Source organism: Gracilinanus agilis, chromosome 5, assembly GCF_016433145.1.
Source record: "Gracilinanus agilis isolate LMUSP501 chromosome 5, AgileGrace, whole genome shotgun sequence".
Classification (NCBI taxonomy): domain Eukaryota; kingdom Metazoa; phylum Chordata; class Mammalia; order Didelphimorphia; family Didelphidae; genus Gracilinanus; species Gracilinanus agilis.
In genome coordinates, this window is record NC_058134.1 from 46535505 (window position 1) to 46558016 (window position 22512).

The 22512-nt window shown below is 38.6% G+C and overlaps 1 protein-coding gene across 4 annotated transcripts in view; it reads left to right on the forward strand.

Annotated features, from left to right (window-relative positions):
• TRAK1 (trafficking kinesin protein 1) overlaps positions 1–22512 on the forward strand; it is a 131963-nt gene that overhangs the window by 59870 nt on the left and 49581 nt on the right. For all 4 annotated transcript variants that reach the window (XM_044677928.1, XM_044677931.1, XM_044677929.1 and 1 more), the window contains 2 exons: positions 8093–8169; positions 19542–19658. In XM_044677928.1, coding sequence (XP_044533863.1) covers positions 8093–8169; positions 19542–19658 — 194 coding nt within the window. The remainder of the gene's footprint in view (positions 1–8092; positions 8170–19541; positions 19659–22512) is intronic.

Sequence of the window (22512 nt, forward strand, 5' to 3'; positions counted from 1 at the left end):
GTTCAAATCTGACCTCAGACACTTCCCAGCTGTGTGACCCTGGGCAAGTCACTTGACCCCCATTGCCCACCCTTACCACTCTTCCACCAAGGAGCCAATACACAGAAGTTAAGGGTTTAAAAACAAACAAACAAAATATGCTTCTTTCTAAGGTACAAATTCTCAAGCAGAGGTAATCGATAATAGTTTCATAAAGGGTTTAGGTCTTGAAAGATGGAGAGAATTCACACAGAGCAGAGGAGGGATAGACAGAACATTTTCTGGAAAAGAGAAGATTTAGATGCCATGATTTTTAAAATAATGATGTCACAGTCTGAATAGGATTGAAAGCTCAAATTAGAAAATCAACTTGGGGCCAAATTGTAGAATTCGGTTCAAGTCAATAATTGTGTGGGAATCTTTGACTGACAGGTTAAAGAGTTTGGACCGTACTCTAAGTGGGCAGTGATTAAAGTTTCTTGAGCAGAACAGTGCCTGGGTCTGAGATGAGCTTATTGTGTATGATCAATTTGACATTAATGTTGGCGGATAGATAGGAAAGGGTTGAGTTTGGTAGTGGAGCAATCTACTAGGAAGCATCTAGCTCAGGCTCTTTCAGGAGTAGCCCTGGGACCATTTTCATTTCTATGTCATCAACTTCTCTTCCAAAAACATGAATCCCTTTTGCATCTCTGGGGCAAATGGCTGTCCATCCTCCTTAAGATGCTCTAAAGACATCTGTAGAAAAGGGACTTGGGACTTCCTGTGGTAACCCATCCTTTTTTCGGACAGCTCAAGTAGCAAGCAAGGCCATCCTCATACTGATCTGTTGTCTGCCCTCATGTAATTTCTATTCATTGGTTGGGTTATGAACAGTTTGAAAGAAATACTAAAGAACAGGAAAGGGTAGGATAAAATAAATCTGTGATTTAATCTGGTAAAGTAGAGCAGGAGCAGAAAAGAGACCATGATAGGCTAATGGGCTTTTTTCCCCTCTATTTAAAAATTACCTTCTGCCTTAGAATCAATACTAAGTTCCAAGGCAGAAGAGCACTAAGGGCTGGGCAATTGGAGCCAAGTGCCTTGTCCACGGTCACACAATTAGGAAGAGTCTGAAGCCAGATCAGAACTCAGGATCTCCCATCTCGATGGACCAATTTTTTTTTAAGATCTTAACACCATTTTATGACTCTGTTTCCTAGAACCCTTCCCTGAAGTAGAACTCTTCTCCCCACTCCATCTTTCTCTGTCTTTCTCTCTGTGAATTCTCAAGAAATGCTTGCTATTATTTTTCTCACTGAAAAAGAAATGTGATTGAAGTCACTTTTGTTTATGTCTCTTGCTTGGAGTCATGAAGCAAAATTAGCATCTTATTCATTTTTGAGGTTGCAGTTATTTCTAGAAAAGTGTCATGTTGAAAAGGTGCATTGCATCATGGGCCATGTCCTTCAAAGACCTCTTTCTGCTGTGGTTTAGATGTCATTGCGTAGTGTTAGAAACCCAGGCACTCAAAAAATTAGTACGAGGGCCACTGTTGTAGTGCTCCACTGCTGAATTTGCAGTTACCCATTCCTTTTTCTAGTCTTCCAATGGCATTAATCAGAACAAGATGGTGTCGCTCCCTCCTCACTTCTGAAGTCTTAAGAGATACATAGGCTGGAAAAAAGCTTAAGAAATTACTGAGAGAATTTCTCTTCCTCCATCTGAGACTACATTTACCTATTCTTCTAGATAAATATTTACTCTCACCAGAGATGAAGAATTCCCAGTTTATTTTAGTACAATTTATTTGATAACATAAACACATTTAGAAGGGAACATTTTAAACTATTTAGATAAAAGTTGCTGATTAGAATTTTTTTTTGCTGGCAAACTAAGTTTCTAATTGATTTGAACTTAAAATCCTTTATTCAAAGGGTGTTGAGATTCCTGTATCAAAAATGAGGCAATTCTGGTCCTGATCCTCCAGATGATGGTTTTAGGCTCTCCCTTGTCCAATTTCTTTTTTCTCTTTTTTTTAGGGCTGAAAAATTTTATTTAATTAATTTAGAATATTTTCCCATGGTTACATGATTCATGTTCTTTCCTTCCCCTCTTCCCACCCCACTCCTGTAGCCAATGAGCAATTCCACTGGGTTTTACATGCCAGTTTCTTTGTATATATCTTGTGTTGAATTATCTGTGTATATACTTTTTTTCCCCAATAGAATGTAAACTCTTTGAGAGCAGGGATTGTTTGTTTTTGTTCCTGGGTTTTGGGCATCTTAGTATAGTGTCTAGCATGTATGTAGGAGGTGTTTTCAGTCCTGTTATTTTTCAGTCATTTTCTGACTCTTTGTGACCTCATTTTGGAGTTTTCTTGGCAAAGATAGTGGAGTGGTTTGCCATTTCCTCCTCCAGCTCATTATAAAGATGAGGAGACTGAGGCATACAGGATGAAGTGACTTGCCCAGGATTATACAGCTAATAAATGTCTGAGGTCAGATTTGAACTCTGGTCTTCCTGACTTCAGACCTGGTATTCTATCTGCCACTGTACCCCTAGCTGCCTCAGAAGGTGTTTATTGCTTCTTAATTACCACATAAACTGTCATTTTATTTAACTTCTTCCTTCATTAAAGGGACTCAACCATAATGAAAATGAGGATTACTTTTCTTATGGTGCACACTTTGATTCAGTATTATCAATTCTGATAGATTCTGCATCTCCTGAGCAGACTTAGCTATGCTGTTGTGACTTGGCCTGTTCAACACTTTCCATTTTTTTAGAGTTTGCCATAGCAATGATACTCTCTTTTGAATTTTGAGGACATTTAACTTACTTTCATAGTGAAGCACTCACCTCAATGACTTCTCGTTCATGGTCGGAATAATTTTACTGGTCTTTGTAGAAATACTTTTTTATAATTATCCCAATAAAATATAATTATAATTATATGTCATATATAATTATCCCTGGGAAAATCACATTGCCCAGCCCTTATTGGCCCTTCTGCCTTGGAACTAATATCCTGTATTGATAGGATAGAAGGTAAGAGTTTAAAAATACTATGGCCGGCACAGTCTCATGTTCCCCTTTTTGGGGGGATTTATACTTAGTCATGTTCTGGCACCCAGTAACAATAAATGCTTTTTGGTTGACCCACTATCCTGAAATATGCATTCTTGCTCTGATTGTCTAATCATTTGAGAAGAAATATAATACAAAATATTCAGATCTAATTAAATCACTTTTTCTGAAAAAGCAACATCTGAAGTGGTTTACAGATGCCAAAACGCTATTACTAACCCATTCACCTCATTCCAGTTGTGGAAATAGGAAACACTACATATTTTCCCATGAATAAAACCAACATTCATGAGCCAAACATTGCCTGTTATCATGATTAGGCTTTTCTTTGGCTGATTGCCCATTAAATCATTCCTAATTCTCATAACCTCAAAGCGTTTTAGCGTTTCTTGCTATACGGTCATCCACATTCATAAACAGGTCAATAACTTTGGCCCCACTGACTTCCCTTGGCTCAATATTGCTAATTAACTCCCACAATGATCTCTGTAGAAGTTCTAGGGAAACATGGTGACTCACTGAAGAAAATCTGTCCTGGTCATCCTTACTCTTTCCCATCTTCCCACACCTCCAAATAAAGGCTGATGCTTGATCTGTGGGTTTGGTGGGCTGTTGGACTGTGTTTTGTTTGAATTGTCTTTTTTTCCTAGAAGGAACTATAGGCACTTCTTTGATTGATTTTGTTGACCATCCAGTCCTGTCCTGTTAATAAAACTTTAGTCTGACCATTAGCCCTTGGAAAGCCAAGTGAAAGATTTTTGAAAGTGGGATGTCTGGATCAAGCTGTATGTAGGATGTGGAGGGGATGCTTGCTTGAATGGGAACCTTCCCTTCTAGGAAACTCTTCTTTCTCTCAGGACCTGAATTTGAAGGCTGCATACCTTGGGGACTTTAGTCTCTTAAACTTTCCAGACTTCCGTTTTCCCATTTGCAAAGTTAGATGACCTCCAAGGTCCCTTCCAGCTCTAAAGTGATGATCCTTTGGTATTTTCTTTTTCCAAATTGCTTACTTCTTTCTTTCCCAGTTAACATGAAATGCTCAGACTATCCTAAATACTATCATCTTTTGCTTATTGAGGCATCTTACTTCTTTTGTGTACTTTGATCTATTATCTATAATAGCATTCCCCCTCATTTATATCTAATAAGAAATCAGTGGTCAACAAAACCTGTAGTGTGGATTTGTGATTTGATCTTTTTAAGAAATTTCCAGTATGGAAAGCAATGCAAAATGGCAATTATCTTGTGCTTTCTGGGTCACTGACATGTTAACTGACTTGATCACAGTCACACAGATGATGAACTCAAAGTCCCCTTGGCTCCAAGGCTAACTCTCCATCCACGCATGTCACCTTAATGGGAGCCTTCATACATTCGAGTAAATGGTGTTCCTTTATTTTTTTTAATTAAAAAAAATTTTTTATTTTGAGTATTTTCCCCTAGTTACATATTTCATGTTCTTTCCCTCTCCCCCAAATCCACCTAACCCCCCTTAACTGATGCACAATTCCACTGGGTTTTACATGTATCATTGATCAAGACCTAATTCCATATTATTGATAGTTGGACTAGAGTTATCGTTTAGTGTCTACATCTCCAATAATATCCCCAACAGCCCATGTGTTCAAGCAGTTGTTTTTCTTCTGTATTTCCCCTCCCACAGTTCTTCCTCTGAATGTGGCTAGTTTTCTTTCTTATAAAGTCCCTCATCCTTGCTCTGGATCCTTACATTGCTGCTAGTAGAGAAGTAATGGTGTTCCTTTTGAGAAGAATGTGGGCACATTTTCCTTCTGTTATTGGATTAGTTTTAGTTGTTGGTGCTATGATTAACGTTATCTCAAAACATTGATTTTTGGGGTAAGAATGTAAGTTTATCGGTTTTACCAGGTTTATTGGTTAGGCCAGCATTATAACCGATAGATAAAGTGTTATAGGTCTCCGTGGACTCTTTGGTGTCATGGGATGACCTGAGCTGGGTCAGGCGACTTAATAAATAGGTTTTTAGGAACTCATTATTCAGTCCCTCCCCTTGAGCATCCCAAGACATCTTTAATTGGTAATTAAGAGGTGGTCCATCACCCTATCCACCCTTCCCCATACGTGCAAGTGAACAGATTCTGTACACCTGAAAAGTAATATTCCAGAACTTTCCTGTTAGGCCAAGTCTTTGAAAGGACCACAATCCTTAGAACAAAGAGAATGCAAAAGTCAATAGACTGATCTGACGCCTGGCTCAGGAATTCTCCCTAATATTTAAGAATTAAGATTGCATATAAAAATAAATTCTCACATTGTTATGGTTGAAGGTAACACAAGAATGACAGCATTATCAAGTGGGATACAAAAAAATGTTTAGCTTATAGTTGGATTTTTTTATATGTCTGGCACTTAATAATAAGCACTTAATTCATGCTTGTCAACTGACTAGGGGCAGTAAGAGATTAACCGATTTGCTCAGGGCCACACATTCAGTATGTATCAGAGCTACGGTTCGAACCCTCAGTCTTTCTGACAGTGGTCAGGTCTCTAGCTACTATGCCATATTGTTTCTCATGTCATAATATCATGGTTTTACATGATAAATAATTTCTCTTTTTCAATGTATGGAAACCTGTTCCCAGTTGGACTGAGGCATGCTTTCATGGGAGTACACAGAGAAAGACTATTTAAAGTAATTTGAACTTGATTCCTTTTACACCAAATTAAACATCTTTAACCACCATCAAGAAGACCCATTGACTACTTCTTAATTGAAACTCTTGTCTGACATTAAGAGAAATGGACTGCCTTGGAGCGTCATGCTGGAACAGGCCATTTAATCAGCCAAGCTAACTCCCTTAACAGAGTAGTAGGTGTGTAGCAATAAAAATGCCTACAAAAAATGAAAATGTGGAAGATCTATGAGCACTATTGCTTTCAGCTCTCTGCTTTCATTTTCTTCCATTAATTAGACATCTCCCTGGAGGGTCAGATTTAGAATTGGCTTCAAGGTCATTCCTGCCTCTTTCAGGTTGAAAAATCATTCCATTGGCTCTGCTTTCTTCTGGGGTTTTCATTAGGATAATATCTTCCCTGGCATTTAATAAAATATTTAGAGCCCTATTCCATTTCAGGCCAACATTTTGCAGCGACTAATGCCTTTGACACTGACTTTGTGACATGTGCTAATCCTCTGATGATCATGAGTGATTATTGAATTTAGATCATTTAGAGAAGCTAAATTAAGGCTTATTAAGCATCTTCTATGTGTCAGGCATGATGACAGGCCCTGGGATTACAAAGACAAAAATGAAAACAGTCCCACCCTGCAAGGAATTTTCATTCTATTGAGGGAGACAATATGTTTACTTATGTGTGTGTATTTATATATATATATATATATGTATATGTGTGCATGCGTGTGTAAAGAGGATAACTAGAAGGTAGTTTGGGGGAGATCAGGAAAGTCCTTATGTAAAAGTAATGCTTGCATCTTAAAGAGTTATACCAGAAGACCCTACAAGTCAATATTTTCCCAACCATCTTCCTGGATACTTGAAAAAAAGAAAAAGAAAATGATTTGACCACAAATTAAGCCAAAAGCAGTGACTGGCATGCTTAACTCCATAAGTGGACAAAAGATTGTATTTCCCCTCTGTTGGCAGGCTCATTTTGGAGGGAGGAGAAATGGACAATGATATTTCAGTATTGACTGACGATAAAAATTGTATTTTTTATGGGTACTTTTCTGCCTGCATCTATCTCTTCTAGTTCCTCGCCTCTTTCCTCTCCTCCCTCCCCCTTTCTTTCCTCCCACCTCCACTTCTACTTTTCTTAAATGATAAATAGCTCATCTTCAAAGAAAAGTTCAGGTCTCTTGTAGTTGAAAAGTGAAAAATGATGCTGAGTCTTGATGACTTGATTTAAGACAGGTGGCCCTTTGTGTGGACTCCTCACATGGTACTCTTCCAAACTAATTATGTGCACTAATTATGGAGGCAGCTAGTGGTGCAGGAGATTGAGCTCTGGGACTGAAATCAGGGAGAAAAACGTCGAATATGGCTTCAGACATATACTAGCTGTGTATCTCTGAGCAAGTCACTTGGCTTCTGCCTCAGTTACCTCAACTGTAAAATAATAGCCCCCATTTTGTTATTGTGAAGATCCAATGACATAATATATTATTTTATTTTTTTTAAGTCTTATCTTTTGTCTTAGTATAGGAGCAAGGGCTAGGTAATCAGTGTTAAGTGAATGACCTTCCTTCCTTCCTTCCTTTCTTCCTTCCTCCTTTCCTTCCTCCCTCCCCTCCTTCCTTTCTCCTCCTCCTCTTCCTCCTCCCCTCCTCCTTTTCTTCGTTGTCTTCTCCTTCTTTTCCACTTTCTCCTCTTCCTTCTCCTTCTCCTTCTTTTCCCCCTCCTCCTCCTCCTCCTCCTCATCCTCCTCCTTCTTTCTGTCTCTGTTTCTCTCTGTCTCTCTCTGTCTCTTCTTTTCTTGCTTTCTTTTTATCTTGCTTTCTTCTTTAAGAAGGCCAAGGGCTAGGCAAATGAAGTTAAGTGACTTGCCCAGGAGCCAGATTTGGACTCAGATCTTCCTGATCCCAGACCTGGATTTCTATCTACTATGTCACCTAGATGTTCTGGGTTAATATTTTAAAAAGCATTTAGCATAGTTCCTAGCACATATTGTATTATTGTTGTGTTATTTAATCATGTCTGACTCTTCTTGACTCCATCGGGGGTTTTCTTGGTAAAGATATTGGAGTGGTTTGCCATTTTCTTTTCCAACTCATTTGATAGATGAGGAAACTGAGGCAACAGTATTTAAGTGACTTGTCCAGGGTCACATAGCTAGTATATGAGGCTGGATTTGAACTCAGGTCCTCTTTACTCCAGTCTTAACACGCCATCCACTTCATTGCCTAGTGGTCCTCTATGTGCCTGACACCTAGTAGGTACTAAATAAATGCCTATTCCTTCCCCCTTCACTAATTCCTCAATACTTCTTCTGCAGGGGGTGCCCCAGGTGATGGTTCCATGATCTTTTTTGTTTTTGTTTCTTTCAGTTTTATGTGCTGAGAGAGTGGGCCAGATGACTAAAACATACAATGACATAGATGCTGTGACACGTCTTCTTGAGGAGGTAAGCTTGTCTGCTGGTGAAGGGACACGTGGAGGAGCTATTTGTAATGAAAACATTATTGTTTGTTATGTAACATTCTGCATTGAAAGGAGGGGCATGTTTGTTGTGCTAGTGGGAGGTGTTTTTTTGCCTTCTATTAAGAAATACAGAAATAGAGATCTTCTGAGACATAAATTCTGGCTTTTTTAAAAAAAATCAATCCTAAGGGCACTCTCCTAACTCTATATGTATGTGGGAATATTTTTCTATGTGACTGAGAGACAGATCCAAGCAGGAGAGGGAAGGATCAAATTGAGAATCAGCTAATAATTAGTAATCAATCCTTCCTTGTCTGTCTGTCTGACTCTATATCTCTGTCTGTCTGTTTGTGCCACACACACACATATACACTTTGCTGGGAGGGCTCACAGAACCCTGATTTTCTCCTTTGGGGTCCCCCTACTCCCTAATTCTCTCAACTGTGGCTTCAAGAAGCTGTAGCACACACAGCACAAACACGGTGGTCTTGGCAGATGGGCTAGACCAGGATGAGGGATGTTGACCCATTGGCGAGCCTGAGGGATGTCCAGCCCAGGCATGTGAAGGCAGAAGGGGCAGATAAGAACACTTTGTTCCAGCTGCCATGAAAGCTGTTGTAGTAGGCGCTGTAGAGTGTCAGAGCTTGATCGAACAAGATGCCAAGGTCAGGCATCAGAGGAAGATGCCAAGGTCAACTGCTGCATCCTGGGCCATCAGCAAGCTTCCTCACTCTTGTCTTAGCCCTGGACCTCAGTGACTTTGAAGGAGAAAGTGTGGTCTACAGCTCTGTGGAACTCTGCTTCCCTGAAATCCGTTTTCTGCCCCAGTCCAAAGACATCTCTCCCTCAGCTACCCCTGCTCCCCATCCCCAGTGATGCCATTTGGATCCTCTTTGAGTACGAAGGATAGCCACTACCATTCTCTGTACCGCAGTCACTTTCTGAGTTCTCCAAGGCATGCTTGAGAGGAAGCCTGGTGCATGGAGAAGAATATGAGACTTTGCAATTAAGAAGACGTGGCTTTCAGTCTCTTGCTAGCTGGGTGGTTCTGGACAAGGCAAATCACTGAACCTTTCTGAACCTCCATTTCCTCATCTATAAAATGGGGATATTGCCGCTGCTACACCCACTAGTTTGTAGGGTTTTTTTGGTGTGTGTGAAGAAAATACTGTAGCGTTCCAATGGAATTTATACACCAATGGAATTTATCATTTTGCTCAGCTACACCAATATAAAATAAAATAAAAATAACTTCAGGAAACTAGAAATTATAGGCTAATGATGCCACATTTCACTACCTCTTCTGTATTTTTTTCCAAAGTATCTTCCTGAAACTAGCACATTTATTCTTAGGTGGCTTTTTTAGGGCCCTCGGGTCCTATTTTCCAATGATGAGCATTAAGAGGTTTAAGGATTTACATATTCTGGCAGCTGTCATCAGAGTAAAATACATCATCTTCTTGGTATTCCAGGCCCTCCACAATTTGTCTCATGATTATCATGGTAGCTTTATTTCACATTTGCTTCCCTCGACCAGCTCCACATTTCAGCAAGATTAGATTCCCAGGTATTCCCACTGTCATCCTTCCCTCTCCAATATACCATGTTGAGTTGTGTCCAACTCTTTGTGATCCCATTTGGGGTTTTCTTGGCAAAGATACTGGAATGGTTTGCCATTTTCTTCTCCACCTCATTTTACGGATAAGGAAACTGAGGCAAACAGAGTAAGTGACTTGCCCAGGGTCATGTAGCTAGTAAGTGTCTGAGGCAAGATTTGAACTTGGGGAAACCCATCTTCCTGATTCCAGGCCTGGAACTCCATCTGCTGTATCACCAAGACCTTTAAAGGCTCTGCTTTGTCTTATCCCTCCTGGCTTGAGTCTCTCATTCTTTTCTTGTGGTATATCTTTCCTAACTTGTATTATAGTATTATAGTTTATTCATCTTACATCAGAAAGTGTGCTGGAGGGGCAGCTAGGTGGCATGGTGGATAGTGAGCCAGATCAGTTCAAATCTGGCCTCAGATACTTCCTAGCTGTGTGCCCCTGGGCGAGTCACTTAACTCCCATTGCCTAGCCCTTACTGCTCTTTTGTCTTAGTTATTACTAAGACAGAAACTGAGGATTTAAAAAAAGAAAGTATGCTGGACGTAGTGTTGGTCAGGCAAAGGGCTCCTGTCCCAGCTCAGACTCCTGCCCTATCACCATGGGCACATGGCTTACCTTCTTTGAGTGTCAGTCAATATATTCATTTGCAAACTAGGGATAATATTTTTTATGACCTATTTGACAAGTAAAATGCTTTATGAAGCTAAATTGCTAGGTGAATAGGAGTCTCACCCATCTCGTAGATTCTACTATAAACATGACAGAATCATGAAATTTCAGAGTGGCAAGGGACCTTGAAGGTCATCCTAGCCCAAGCCCTACCCAGAACAGGCATCCTCATTGGGCTATAAGAGCAGAGAATTGTCATTTAGGACTAGAAGAGAGCTTTAAGGGCATCTAATCCAGATGTGGCCCAATTTGTCCAAGGTCACGCAGGAAATAGCAGAGTTAGCATGGGAACCTGGGTCAGTGGGATCACACAGTACCATGCTATGACTTTTCCTGCTCCAGTTTAATCATAAACTTCATCCTGAAAAGCAGGAGGAGCCCAATACTGCTTGATGAAAGAGGATTCTCTTTATTTCTAATTGCTTGCTCATTTCATATACTTCCACAGAGCAAAAGCCAGAAGAAAGCAGAAATGAGTTCTTCCCTTGGCTTTCCTCAAGAAACCACTTCCATTAACAGCTGAGTTCTAGAGGACTAAAGTATTTCTCCTCCAGTTATGCAGTTATGGCAGCTCGGTAGAGAGTCTTGGACCTGTAGTAAGCGTTCACATCCAGCCTCTAGATACTTACTTGCTGTGTGATCTTGTGCAAATGACTTAATTGATGTTTGCCTCAGTTTCCTCATCTGTAAAATGATCAGGAGAAGGAAATGGCAAACAATCCGTAGCTTTGCCAAGAAATCCCCAAATGAGGTCAGATTTTAATAAAAAAATGGAAAAATGACTAAAGGGCAGCAATATGTTAGATGGTTATAAGGAAGTGGAAAAATTCCTTTTTCTTGTACTTCTTTCTCTTCTTTCACCCATATTTTTTCAGGGAAGGTCAAACCAGCCTTTTTTTCTCAGTAGAATTTATTTATTTTTAGAAATCCTTACTTTCTGCCTTAGAATTAATGCTAAGTTTTGGTTTCCAAACTTCTTGTGGTCAGGGATGATCTCCCTTCTTGGGTTTTTATCCCTAGCACTTGACCCATAATAGGTGACAGACCTACCACTAAATAGACCTAATGGATCCTGAGTAAGCCAGTGAATTATTTTGCTGATATTTCATCAAAAATTCAGTGAATGAGCAAGTATTTACTAAGTACCTGCCATGTGTCAGCCATTGTGCTGGAGATACTCATCTCCAAAAAAGGGATGATTCCAATTTCATTCATTAGAGAAACTAATGAGATCATCTCTGTGACTACTTTGTGTAAGGTGCTTTTTTATGTTGATGACCCAGCCCTGGCATGACAGATCCCCAGTGGACTAGAGTAAAAATGTTTGATGTGACGCTCCCCTGAATTTCATCTAGGAGGAGCACATCTGTATGAGAAAATGGAATTTGGTACCTAAGTCTCCACTGAAGGTTAGCCAGTGCCAGCCCTTTAAATGACACTCAGATTGTTGGTAGGCTAATGGATTGGCCAGTATTTAAATTTACTCACAGACTGCATTTGAATAGTGTTACTAAAGTACAAAATGCCAAATGTCTACAGGTGCCCAATCTGAAACGAGATATACAAAACAGATGAAGGAATGTTTCAATTAAGGGCATTTTATTGATAAATAATACAACCAGTAAAGATGAATCTATTGGAATAGATATGTAGTTTGATATGTGTGCTTATGATGGATAAGAAAACAAATTATCCAAGGAGAAGACCTCACTTCTCATGTCCCCATTTTTGTGAATGAAGGGCAGGGAGTAATGGATTATTAGACCTTAGTGCCACATGGAGCAAAGGAGTAGAGATGCCAAAAAACCAGCTGAGTTTCTTTGAATGGGTATAGAAAAACCTAGAGGGTAGCACTTTGATACTTTGGTGGATCTGTGATTTAATTACTTTCAATATTCCATCATCCAATATCGATCACTTTTCATCCCATTTGATTCTTGTATATGTCTTTTTACAACTCCTTCCTAGAATCTTTGTGGGCATCAAAGGACCAAGGATCAAGACTTCAAGGGGATTCAGGCTATTGAATCTGTTGCAGCCAAGAATATTGGCAGAACTGGGGAGATGTGAGTTAAATTACCCGTGCTCCCACTAAACCATCTAAGACTATTGCCAGCAAAAAAATTATGGAAACCGAGGGTATTTTAGATAAACTTTTTCCCATATGGCTAATCTGTAGGTCGTTTGGGTAAACAATTAGAAACCTGCAACTGCTTTTTATCTCTTTACTGATGGCTTAAAAAAATCAAACATCTTGGATATCATTCGTGTAGTCCATCTTTTGCCTCTTATTTTGACTTTATGGTCCCTTCTTCATTTAGGTATGTCCTCAATTCTCTGATTCATGCCACTTAGTGCTACCTAGGTCATTCTTGATTTTTTTATTTGTACAATATTAGAGTCTTGCTGATACCTACCATACATGTTAAATTGACCATTGGACTTAGAGTCAGGAAGATGAGTTCACATCCCAGCTCTGGCTCTTCCTGGCTCTTATGACTGTAGGCAATCATGTGCCCTCTCTGATCCTTCATGTTGCCATCTCTAAATTGGGAGTAACCTTCCTGCAGAAATTTTCCATAGGGTTATGCTGCTCAGACGAGATAACATATATGAAATACTTTGCATAGTTTTAGGTTTTCTGTAAATTATTACGTTGCCTTTTGGGTAATCATAATTTTTATTCTTCCTGAGATTATGAGCTTCTGTAGCTATTGGAAGGCCCAGGAGAATATTAGTACTCAGCAAAGGCTTTTGATTCAGTGAGTAATTTGGGCTTAACTTATTGTCCTTCTGAAATGCTTCTCCAGTCTATAATATGAATATACCACCCAGACACATGCCTTTCCAGCTGTTTGTCAAAGTCTGGAGGTTTCTAGTTTGGGAGTTTATACCTAGGGGTTCAGTGTCATCTTTAAATAGGAATATTAGGAGAGCCTTGAAATCAGAAGAGAATTCCTTAGTTTGGTCTTTGCACAGGATTCATTTTGTGCCACTGGTTAGCATCATCTAAGGTGACAGTATGACCCGTTTGTCGCTTTCCTTCAATCCAGTGCCAATAGAATCAAGATCTTTGTAATTACTTTTGTCATAGGAGACACTTTTTTTCTGAGCAGTGCCTTCAAGGATGCATTTGTTCTGAGGCAAATACTTCATAAAAAAATCAATAAATAAGGACAGAAAGATCTTATTCTCTACATTTCTCTGCAGTCAGGTTTCCACATGGCTGCAAAGCTGTGATCTGCTGCAGAAAGTCATCTCCAGTGAAAGAATTAAAATTATGAGACTGGCCTTAAATTAATAAAGTTTATTAAAATCGCTTGGGTAGGTAAAAGATGAGAAATAGATAGAAAGATAAGAGTAAAACAGTCTAATCTAGCTCCCACTTGAGTGCTCTCAGCCTGGCCTCCAGCAGCAGCTTTCTTGGTTGGTCACCAGAGACAGAGAGAGCTCTGTTTTGTCATGGACAACAATTCCAGTCCACAGAAATGAGATTTTACCATAGTTTGCACTGGAGGAAGGTCACACGTTACCTAAACAGCTGTTAAAATATCTCAGCTGAGGTTGAAAGGTTGGCTTAAGATACAACTCAAGCCATCTCCCAAACTACTAAGGCCATTTCTTTCCTGACTCCTTAGCAAAAACAGTTCTACAAAATCGGGAGGTGCATGTGCCTTTATTAATCAATCTTAATGCTCTTATGTAAATAGATCTTACATAAATAGATCTGTGATAAATGTAAAAATAAATATAATAAAAATAATGTAATCATGATAAATATCCATGAACTCCAAAAGATTTTAAATGACACATAGCAAGTTACTGTAATGTGACTCCTAATGATAACTGATGGAACGTCTCATGGCTGTAGGGAACTGGTTTGTTTGCTACTATCATCAAATGGGCTCTTATAATTTTGGGAATGGTGGTACTTTTTAGAATTTGTATTAGCTGCTGTACTACTGTTTGTAACAAACTTTTGCTTGGTGGAAAAATTATGTACACTCACACCGTCGATCATGGCCAAGTTAGAGAGGAAACAGAGCTTGCTTTTGAGTGAGAAATGCTTCTGTTATGCCTCTTTTTGGCTGACCCATTGTCAAATGGACTATGCAATATGAATTTCTGTTTTTTATTGTTTTTTAAATTTTTTCTCTATATTTCCAATAGGAAATTTGAATTTTTTTCCTTCTTTTTCCTTTTTTTTGTACTTCAGTACTTGGAGTTAATATTAATGTTTTTGATTTTGAAGGATAGCTTTATAATATCTATTAGTCCTAATACCAATGCATACCCCAAAGCTTTAGACTATGGAAACCTGCCATTGAGTATTTAGTATTATGGGACTTTAACTGATATTTGTGTCTGATTTAAGAAGAAGGAATTACTAAGGAGTCACTGCACAGTGCAAAGAAGCACAAGGCCAAGGAGACCAACAATCCCTGTGGGACTGATGAGGATCTACACTAAGACAGACTTGTTTTGAGGTTTGAGGAAGTGACTGACAAATCCAGAGATTAGACTTCCCTGTGCTGGGTTTCTATAAATACCTTTGTTTGGCTTTAATTTTGGCTCCCCTCTCCCTGAGATTGAAGGTAAAATAAGACCAGGGAATCATAATTCCCTTTTATCTCAGACTTTTGTCACCTTTTTCTTTTATAATATGGCAATTTTCTGTAGTCCTGGCTGCCAATGAGTAAGCACAATATTGCTACAATTGTCCTGCATGCTTAATTGGGCCTTACTGGTGGTTCAGGGACTTGTTATGGTTTTATTTTTACTCATAATTTTATACACATAGGATATATATGTATATATATAAAATCCAGAATTTAATTTTTTTCCTTCTATTTGGTTTTTGGGCTTTTTATTTTGAGAAATGATTCATATACCTCTTAGGTGAGCCATGTATCCTGGAGTAGTCTAGTGTTGCTCAACTCCCTCCTAAGGGGGGATTGTGTAATTATCCTAGAACTACTAATACCCCAAACAAGAAAGTGAATCTTCTGGAGATGCCATAAAAATGCTTACAGAAATTGCACACTACATCAAGAGATCCAGAGTGAACCTTGGGATGTAATGAACTGAACTGAAGGGGGTCTGACCTACCATTTATTCTGAATGTAAACTTTTTATGTCAAAGGGGAGTGCCCCCAATTGTCTTTTTGCCAATGTGTCTATCAATCATTTTTTTTTGTTTTCTTTCCCTCTTATTCCCTAAATTGTTGTAATTTCCTCTATGCAAGGTGCAATATTTTATACACTTTTAGTAAGAGAAACTTAGATGTGTAGGCTACATGTGTGGAATGATTCATTGCAGAGACCTGACATGTTAATCTCCCAGAAGCCCCAAGTGAAGAGATTTTAACACAATAGTCTCCCAAAGAATTAAGGCAGAAGTTATTTTTCTTGGGAAGTTCTACCCCTCTTTCCTTTTGGATAACATAGCTGGCATGTGTCTGCATGAGACTATGTGAGTTTGCGTCACCTGCATCATCTATGTAGGGGACTCTGAGTTCGATCTGGACATGGCTAAATCTGATCCAGAAGTGAGAGGGGATAAAAGGGACAAATGGGGAAATTTTGCTCTTTCTCTCTCTCTGGTGACTGACCAAGAATGCTGCTCTTGAAGGACAGGCTGAGAGCGCCCATGTGAGAGCTAGATTAGACTGTTTTACTCTTTATCTTTTACCTACCCAAGTGATTCTAATAAACTTTATTAATTTAAGGCCAGTCTCATATTTTTAATTCTTACACCAGAAAGTCTGCCTGCTTTCTTTTCATGTTTCTTTGAGGATATTTCCATACATTTAGAGACCACTCCTCTAAATATTTTATACAAAATTTAGTACTGTTTAGGTATGGGAACAGAGTTGATAGCTGTTGATATTGCCTTTGGCTATGATTTTTTGTTTTTAATTTTGGGAGAATCTTCCCCTCTTTGAGGTGTCCTCAAATTTACCTGAGTACCTCTAACGTTTGCGTGCCCTGAAACACAGAGGCAGGTTTCTTTTTTCTTTATTTGATTAAGCTTTGCAGCTCTTGATGGCTTGATCCTTTTGAATATCATTTCCACTTTCTTCTATAAATATCCATTAGATGATAAGAGTTCAAATTATTGGGCTCCATTCTTGTTACTGCTGAGTATAGATCATTGTAAAACTCAGCCCTTCCCTTCTACATCATACCTGTTTGTTGTTCTGATCTGTTTTATCAGCTACAGATGATCTTTGAGAGGGAAATAGAAAAAGAAAACATTTATTTAGTGCCTACTTGTGCCAACCACTGTGCCAAGTATGATTCAAATAACATCTCTTTTGATCTCTCATAACAACCTTTTGGGTCCTGTTATCATCCCCATTTTACAGTTGAGGAAAAGTGATACAGGAGAAATAAAAATTCATTACAAATGTATTTTAAAGAGAAAAAGAATGCTTCATTGTTTTATACTGAGAGCATGCCATTCAAATTTAGATTTAGCAAAGGCCACTAAAATAAGTGGCTACACCTCCCACCTTCAGTTGTCATCTTTCTCACTTAAAAAAAAAAAAAAGAACATGTGAGCGGACAAAATAGCAGAAAATTTTGGAGCTACTAGCTTGGTATAAATACTATAAGTTGGTCTTGTGGTAAGATGCATAGGATGCCTTATCATCTTTATTCAATCTTCTAGTTTGGTGTTTATATTGCCTTTCGTCCTTTGCAGTCAATAATCTGACTGTGTACAGAGATAGCTAATTCTGAAGCGATTGCTATGTCCTTAAGCATTTGTTTCCTTTCTGTGAAATTATTGCCAATTTAATTTTTTATGGTAGAGTCCAGGGCTTACCACACCCAGTACCTTTTAATTTACCTCTTAAGGAAAGTATTTATGATAGGCAGCTGGGAGCCTGCCAAGTGTTTTGTAAGTCTTTGGACCCTTCATTATTTAATGCCAAACCAGAGTTTCCCATGTTTTTGGTCATCCTTTCCTGGGCTTACTTTTGCATAAAAGTCATCAAGTATTAGAGCGTGTGCCTGCAGGACCTTGTTATCTTCATGTTCTTTTCTTAATTCTTTATTTCCTAGGATGGTTGTTGCTACAGAACCTACAATCCCAGCAGCATTTCCCAGAAGGATTTCTGCCTTTATAGAGGAGACATCCTACTTTCAAATTCCACCTCTGATAACTTTCTCCCTATTTGACCTTAATCTCCCTAAATCTCAGTTTCCTTATCTGCAAAATGAAAGGGTTGGGCAGTATGACCTTGGAGGTCCTTTCCCTCTCTAGATTTGTGATCTTTTCCCTAATGGCCTGTTTTCTCTTTTTATGCATCTCATATGCTGTTCGCTTAAACACATGGATCTGCAAGGCAAGATGACCAAATGTCTTGTACAAGGATGTTTCCCAGACTTTGGCTTCACAATGAAGCCAGCTATGCCAACATTTTAAATCACTTTTCTGGGGAGAACCTCTAGGGGTCCTTAGATATAAGGGCAACTGCTTTGTCTTTTTGTTTCATGTATAGTAAAGAAATGAGCATGGATGTGATTCAGTTTTCTCAATAAAGCTACTTCATTGGTCCATTGTCCACTTAAAATGTCAGGATTAAAATTCCCCATCATAGGTTGGTTAAGAACCATATAATTTTTTAGCTTATTCTGTCCCCCTTTCTGCCACTTTGCTATCTCATAGATATAGAAAAAGAAGGGGACCAAGGGCCATTTTACATTTTTATGTCTTTCCTCAATAATTATGTTAAAAAAAACTTTTTCAAGGTTAACTAAAATGAGATATTTTAAAGCTCTTTAGCCCAGTTTTTGGCACAGAATAGACACTTAATAAATACTAATTCCCTTTCCCTTATTGCCTGGAGTCTCTTTGTATTTAGCCTGGGGCAACAGCAGAAACACAATCTGTTGGCTACTCAGTAGTTGAAGTCTTTCCAGCTGGTGAGAAAGCCTGCTGAGTTGATGCCTGCTGGGATCTTCATGCTACAATCCTTGAGTAAGACCTTTGAGGAAGGTTGTGGTCATTGGCATTTCTCCACGGCTTTGAAAAATAATGCTTTGCTTAATTGTTTTACCTTGGGAACATATCATTCAGTGCAGAATCCCCCAGGAACTCTCATTCTTCTCATTAAAAAATTGCAGTGTGAATATGGACAAATTCAGCATGAATCCTGGAGCTCTGTCAATTGAACTCTCCATATTTAATAGCCTTCCCAGCTTCCAAGACCACCAAGCATCTTTTCTGTTTACTTCTTGTGTGCCAATTTATGTATCTGTTCTCTCTGCTCTTAGAATGTAAGTGTCTTGTGGGCAGGGAGTGTTTTACATTAGCACTGTGCCTGATATATTACAAGCATTTGATCAAGAATTCTTGATTGATCGATTCCTCTGAGTCTAGTTTTTAGAACCCACAGTGTTTCCAGAATGCAGGTGTGAACCTCAGAAATGTCATTGTATATTGTTAACAATGTAATTCTTAACATTGTCTATTTTCTTTGTTTGAACTGATACTATAGCCATTTATGGGAAATTGAGGTTTTAAACATTTCCCAAAACTTGAAAACAAGATTCTAAGGTTCCCTGTAGACATTTAAAAAATGTCTATAAAAAAGAATTATAAAGACAAAAACCTTAGTATAACATGCTTCTTATTTCCTTAGTCTATGCCCTTATAGGAGAACTTAACTCTGTTACTGAAATGTTCTAGATTTGTTTAAAAAAAATCCATACTTTGTGGAAGCAGTCGCTCCCATAAAAGTCATTTGTAGACACCTTATCCTTAGGAACAGAAATAGATTTTCCAGTTGATCTCAAGACCTCTCTTCCATTTTTATGCCCCAGGTAGACAGATGACAGCTTTTCTGTATTTGTAGGGATCTATTTGGGGGTATTAAATAATAGAAAGGAACAATGAATAATCAGTTGCTATTTTAACATAGGATTTTTCCCCCCTGTGCTTTCACAAAAATCCATTCTTCTGGCATATGATGGGGGGAGAGGAGGAAGAACTTTGGGAGGATTCAGTGCCGATGACTAAATGAGGAGATGGATGTTTCATCATGTTCTCTTTCCTTTTTGTCTCTGACAGAAAGAGCGGGATTTAGAATTAGCTGCTCGCATTGGCCAGTCGTTGTTGAAGAAGAATAAAACTCTGACGGAGAGGAATGAACTGCTTGAAGAACAAGTAGATCATATCAGGGAAGAGGTGAGGCTATTCAGAATGGGAAGCCCCAGATACGTGACCAGATAGGATGTTCTAATGGAATGTAAGCTTCCCGAGGACAGAGGATTCCTTGCCTTTGCAGTTATATCCACCTAGGGGAAGTCCAACATCAAGATACTATCATATGTAGACTCTAAGTGACCACGCTAATGCAAATATTAATAATATGGAAATAGATCTTGATCAAAGACACATGTAAAACCCAGTAGAATTGCTTGTTGGCTACGAGATGGGGTGGGAAGAGGGGAGGGAAAGAACATGAATCATGTAACCATGGGAAAATATTCTAAGTTAGTTAAATAAAAATTTTCAAATAAGATACTATCATAAAACGTAATCTCCTTGAGGACAAAGACTTTCTCAGCTCTGAATGTTTCTCTTTAGCACTGAGGCAAATCTCTAGGACAGAGAAGACATTTCATAAATGCTTCTAGATTGATTGGTCAGTGGTATATTTAAAAGTCTGAAAGAGATAATTTAACGGATAATTAATAAGAATGAAACAAAACTATTAGTGCCTTGCACGAAATGAAGTCCTGGACTTATTCCTCAGCTATGCTAGGTATGCCACCTCCCTCAGGAAGTTTTTTGTGACCAAAATGCTCAATGAATCTTAAACTGCTATATTGATGTGAACCATTTCTAATAATATTAATCAAGGTGGTCAGGAAGTATTTATTAATAAGCACATATTATGTGCTAGGCATTATGCTAAGTGCTGGGGATGCAAAGAAAAGTAAAAACAGCCTTTGCCTCAAGGAGCTCACGTTATAATGGAGAAGGTGGCATGTCAATGTCTAGATTCATTTAATGTGTAAATAATAAAGTTAGCCCTTCCATAGGTGACTTTTCCCATCGCATCTTCAATATATCTCAGGTCAGCATAAGAAATCAAATGGGAATTTTGGGAGAGTTTTGCAGAAGTCCCAGACAACATGTGAAGGCCAGTAGACAACACAGAAAAAAGTTTAGAAATTCAGAAATGCAGACTTTACCCAACATTTACAATAGAGTACTGTAAATACCCCACAAAAGAAAAAGAAAAAATTCAGACTTTTATGGGGGCCAAAAAGTTTCACACAGATTTTCCATAATGTAGGGGGTACCATATTCTTAACCCCCACAATGTTGAAGGGATAACTGTATGTGCATGCATATATAAATATAAAATACACACACATATAATATATAGGTACACACATATAGATAGATAGATATAGAGTGATAAATATCATAGGCATAATGTTAAGGGGTTAAGTCATATTCATGAATAACTGATGCAAAGCCATAGGAGAAATTGAGACAAAGAACCAGGAGAAATTCATCCTAATTATCCCTCTCATGGTAGGATAAGTTTGGTATCTTCTACTTTTATCCTACTTTTTCTTGTCCTTATCCCCATCAGATTTTCTGTTATGGCTGATTTTTCTCTAAGTGAAACTGTCCATTGTAAACTTTACTGGAAGAGTTAAAATTATCTTTATTAATACCCTTGAATTGAAACTAGTTGGGCAAGTTGCTCAACTAACCTCTTTGGGCTTCGTTGACCTCATCTATCAAATATGGAGGTTGGTTCTAGTTCTAAATCTAGAATCCTGTGCTATTTAGTCTGATCTATGCCATTTACTTGCCTCCCTCTTGCATAAAATAGTTGTCCAGCTATCATTGATTGTTCTGGCCATAGTCTAGTTAAGCAGTGCTGGTATCACTGTGACTTCTCTGTGGGTTAGTTGTGTGGTGGACAGTGGGAGGCTGACTGTAGGTGGATTTGGAGTTACTCCATCAGAGTGGAGGGTGTTGGAAACCTGTTCTGAGTGGGGAGTTGATTTTACCCGGATCAAAATGGTTTTATCAGTTATCTGTCAATATAACCTGTTGTCAGTCACAAGTATTCAGGAAAGTATTTCCTCCATGCTAGGCTGGATATAAGCACTGATGATACAAAGAAAGGCAAAAGGATAGTCTTTGCCTTCTAGGAGCTCACATTCTAATGGGCATGCAAGGCAGCATGCAAACTCTGTACGAAATAGGTACAGACAGAATAAATTGGAGATAATAGAGTGGAGGCACTAGCATGAAGGGGGATGAGCACAGTTGCCTACTTTGCCCATCTGTGTGTTTCTAAAACCCAATTGCTTTTAGATTTCCAGAGATTGTTAGCTGAGTCTCTTAATTAGAAAGTCCAAGAAACAACCAATGCTCCAGTTAGTAGGAATAATGGAACAACCCTGCCCCTATCCTCTTGTGACCACATTATTTGAATTTGCTCTCCATATTTCCATTGGGCTGGAATCGGTGACCGTATTTTACATAATTATAATTTCAACTAGTGTGACTTTGAACACATATAGCCACTTCAGGGATTAGTTATTTACACTAATTGAGACCTAACTGTATTTCACAATCTCCTTTACCCTTTCAAGCCCCATCCTAATCTTATTAACGTAAGTAAAAATAAACTCAAGTAAAAGGCAGTTTGGTTTTTCTTGATGAGATCAACTTTTCCTGAAATTAGGAGTTTTTCTCTTTTCTGTTTTATCATTTTTCTACTCTCCCATTCTTCACGACCCCATTTGGGGTCTTCTTGACAAAGATATTGGAGTGGGTTGCCATTTCCTTCTCCAGCTTATTTTACAGATGAAAAAAACTGAGGCAAATGAGGTTAAGTTACTTGCCCAGGATCACACAGTTAGTCTGAGGCCAAATTTGAACTCTCAAAGAGGAGTCTTCTTGACTCCAGACCTGGCACTCTATCTACTACACCACCTAGCTGCCCATGAAATTAGTTCTTAAAAACAGAGATGTTGAGGTATTGTCTATACTCCTTCTACAGGAG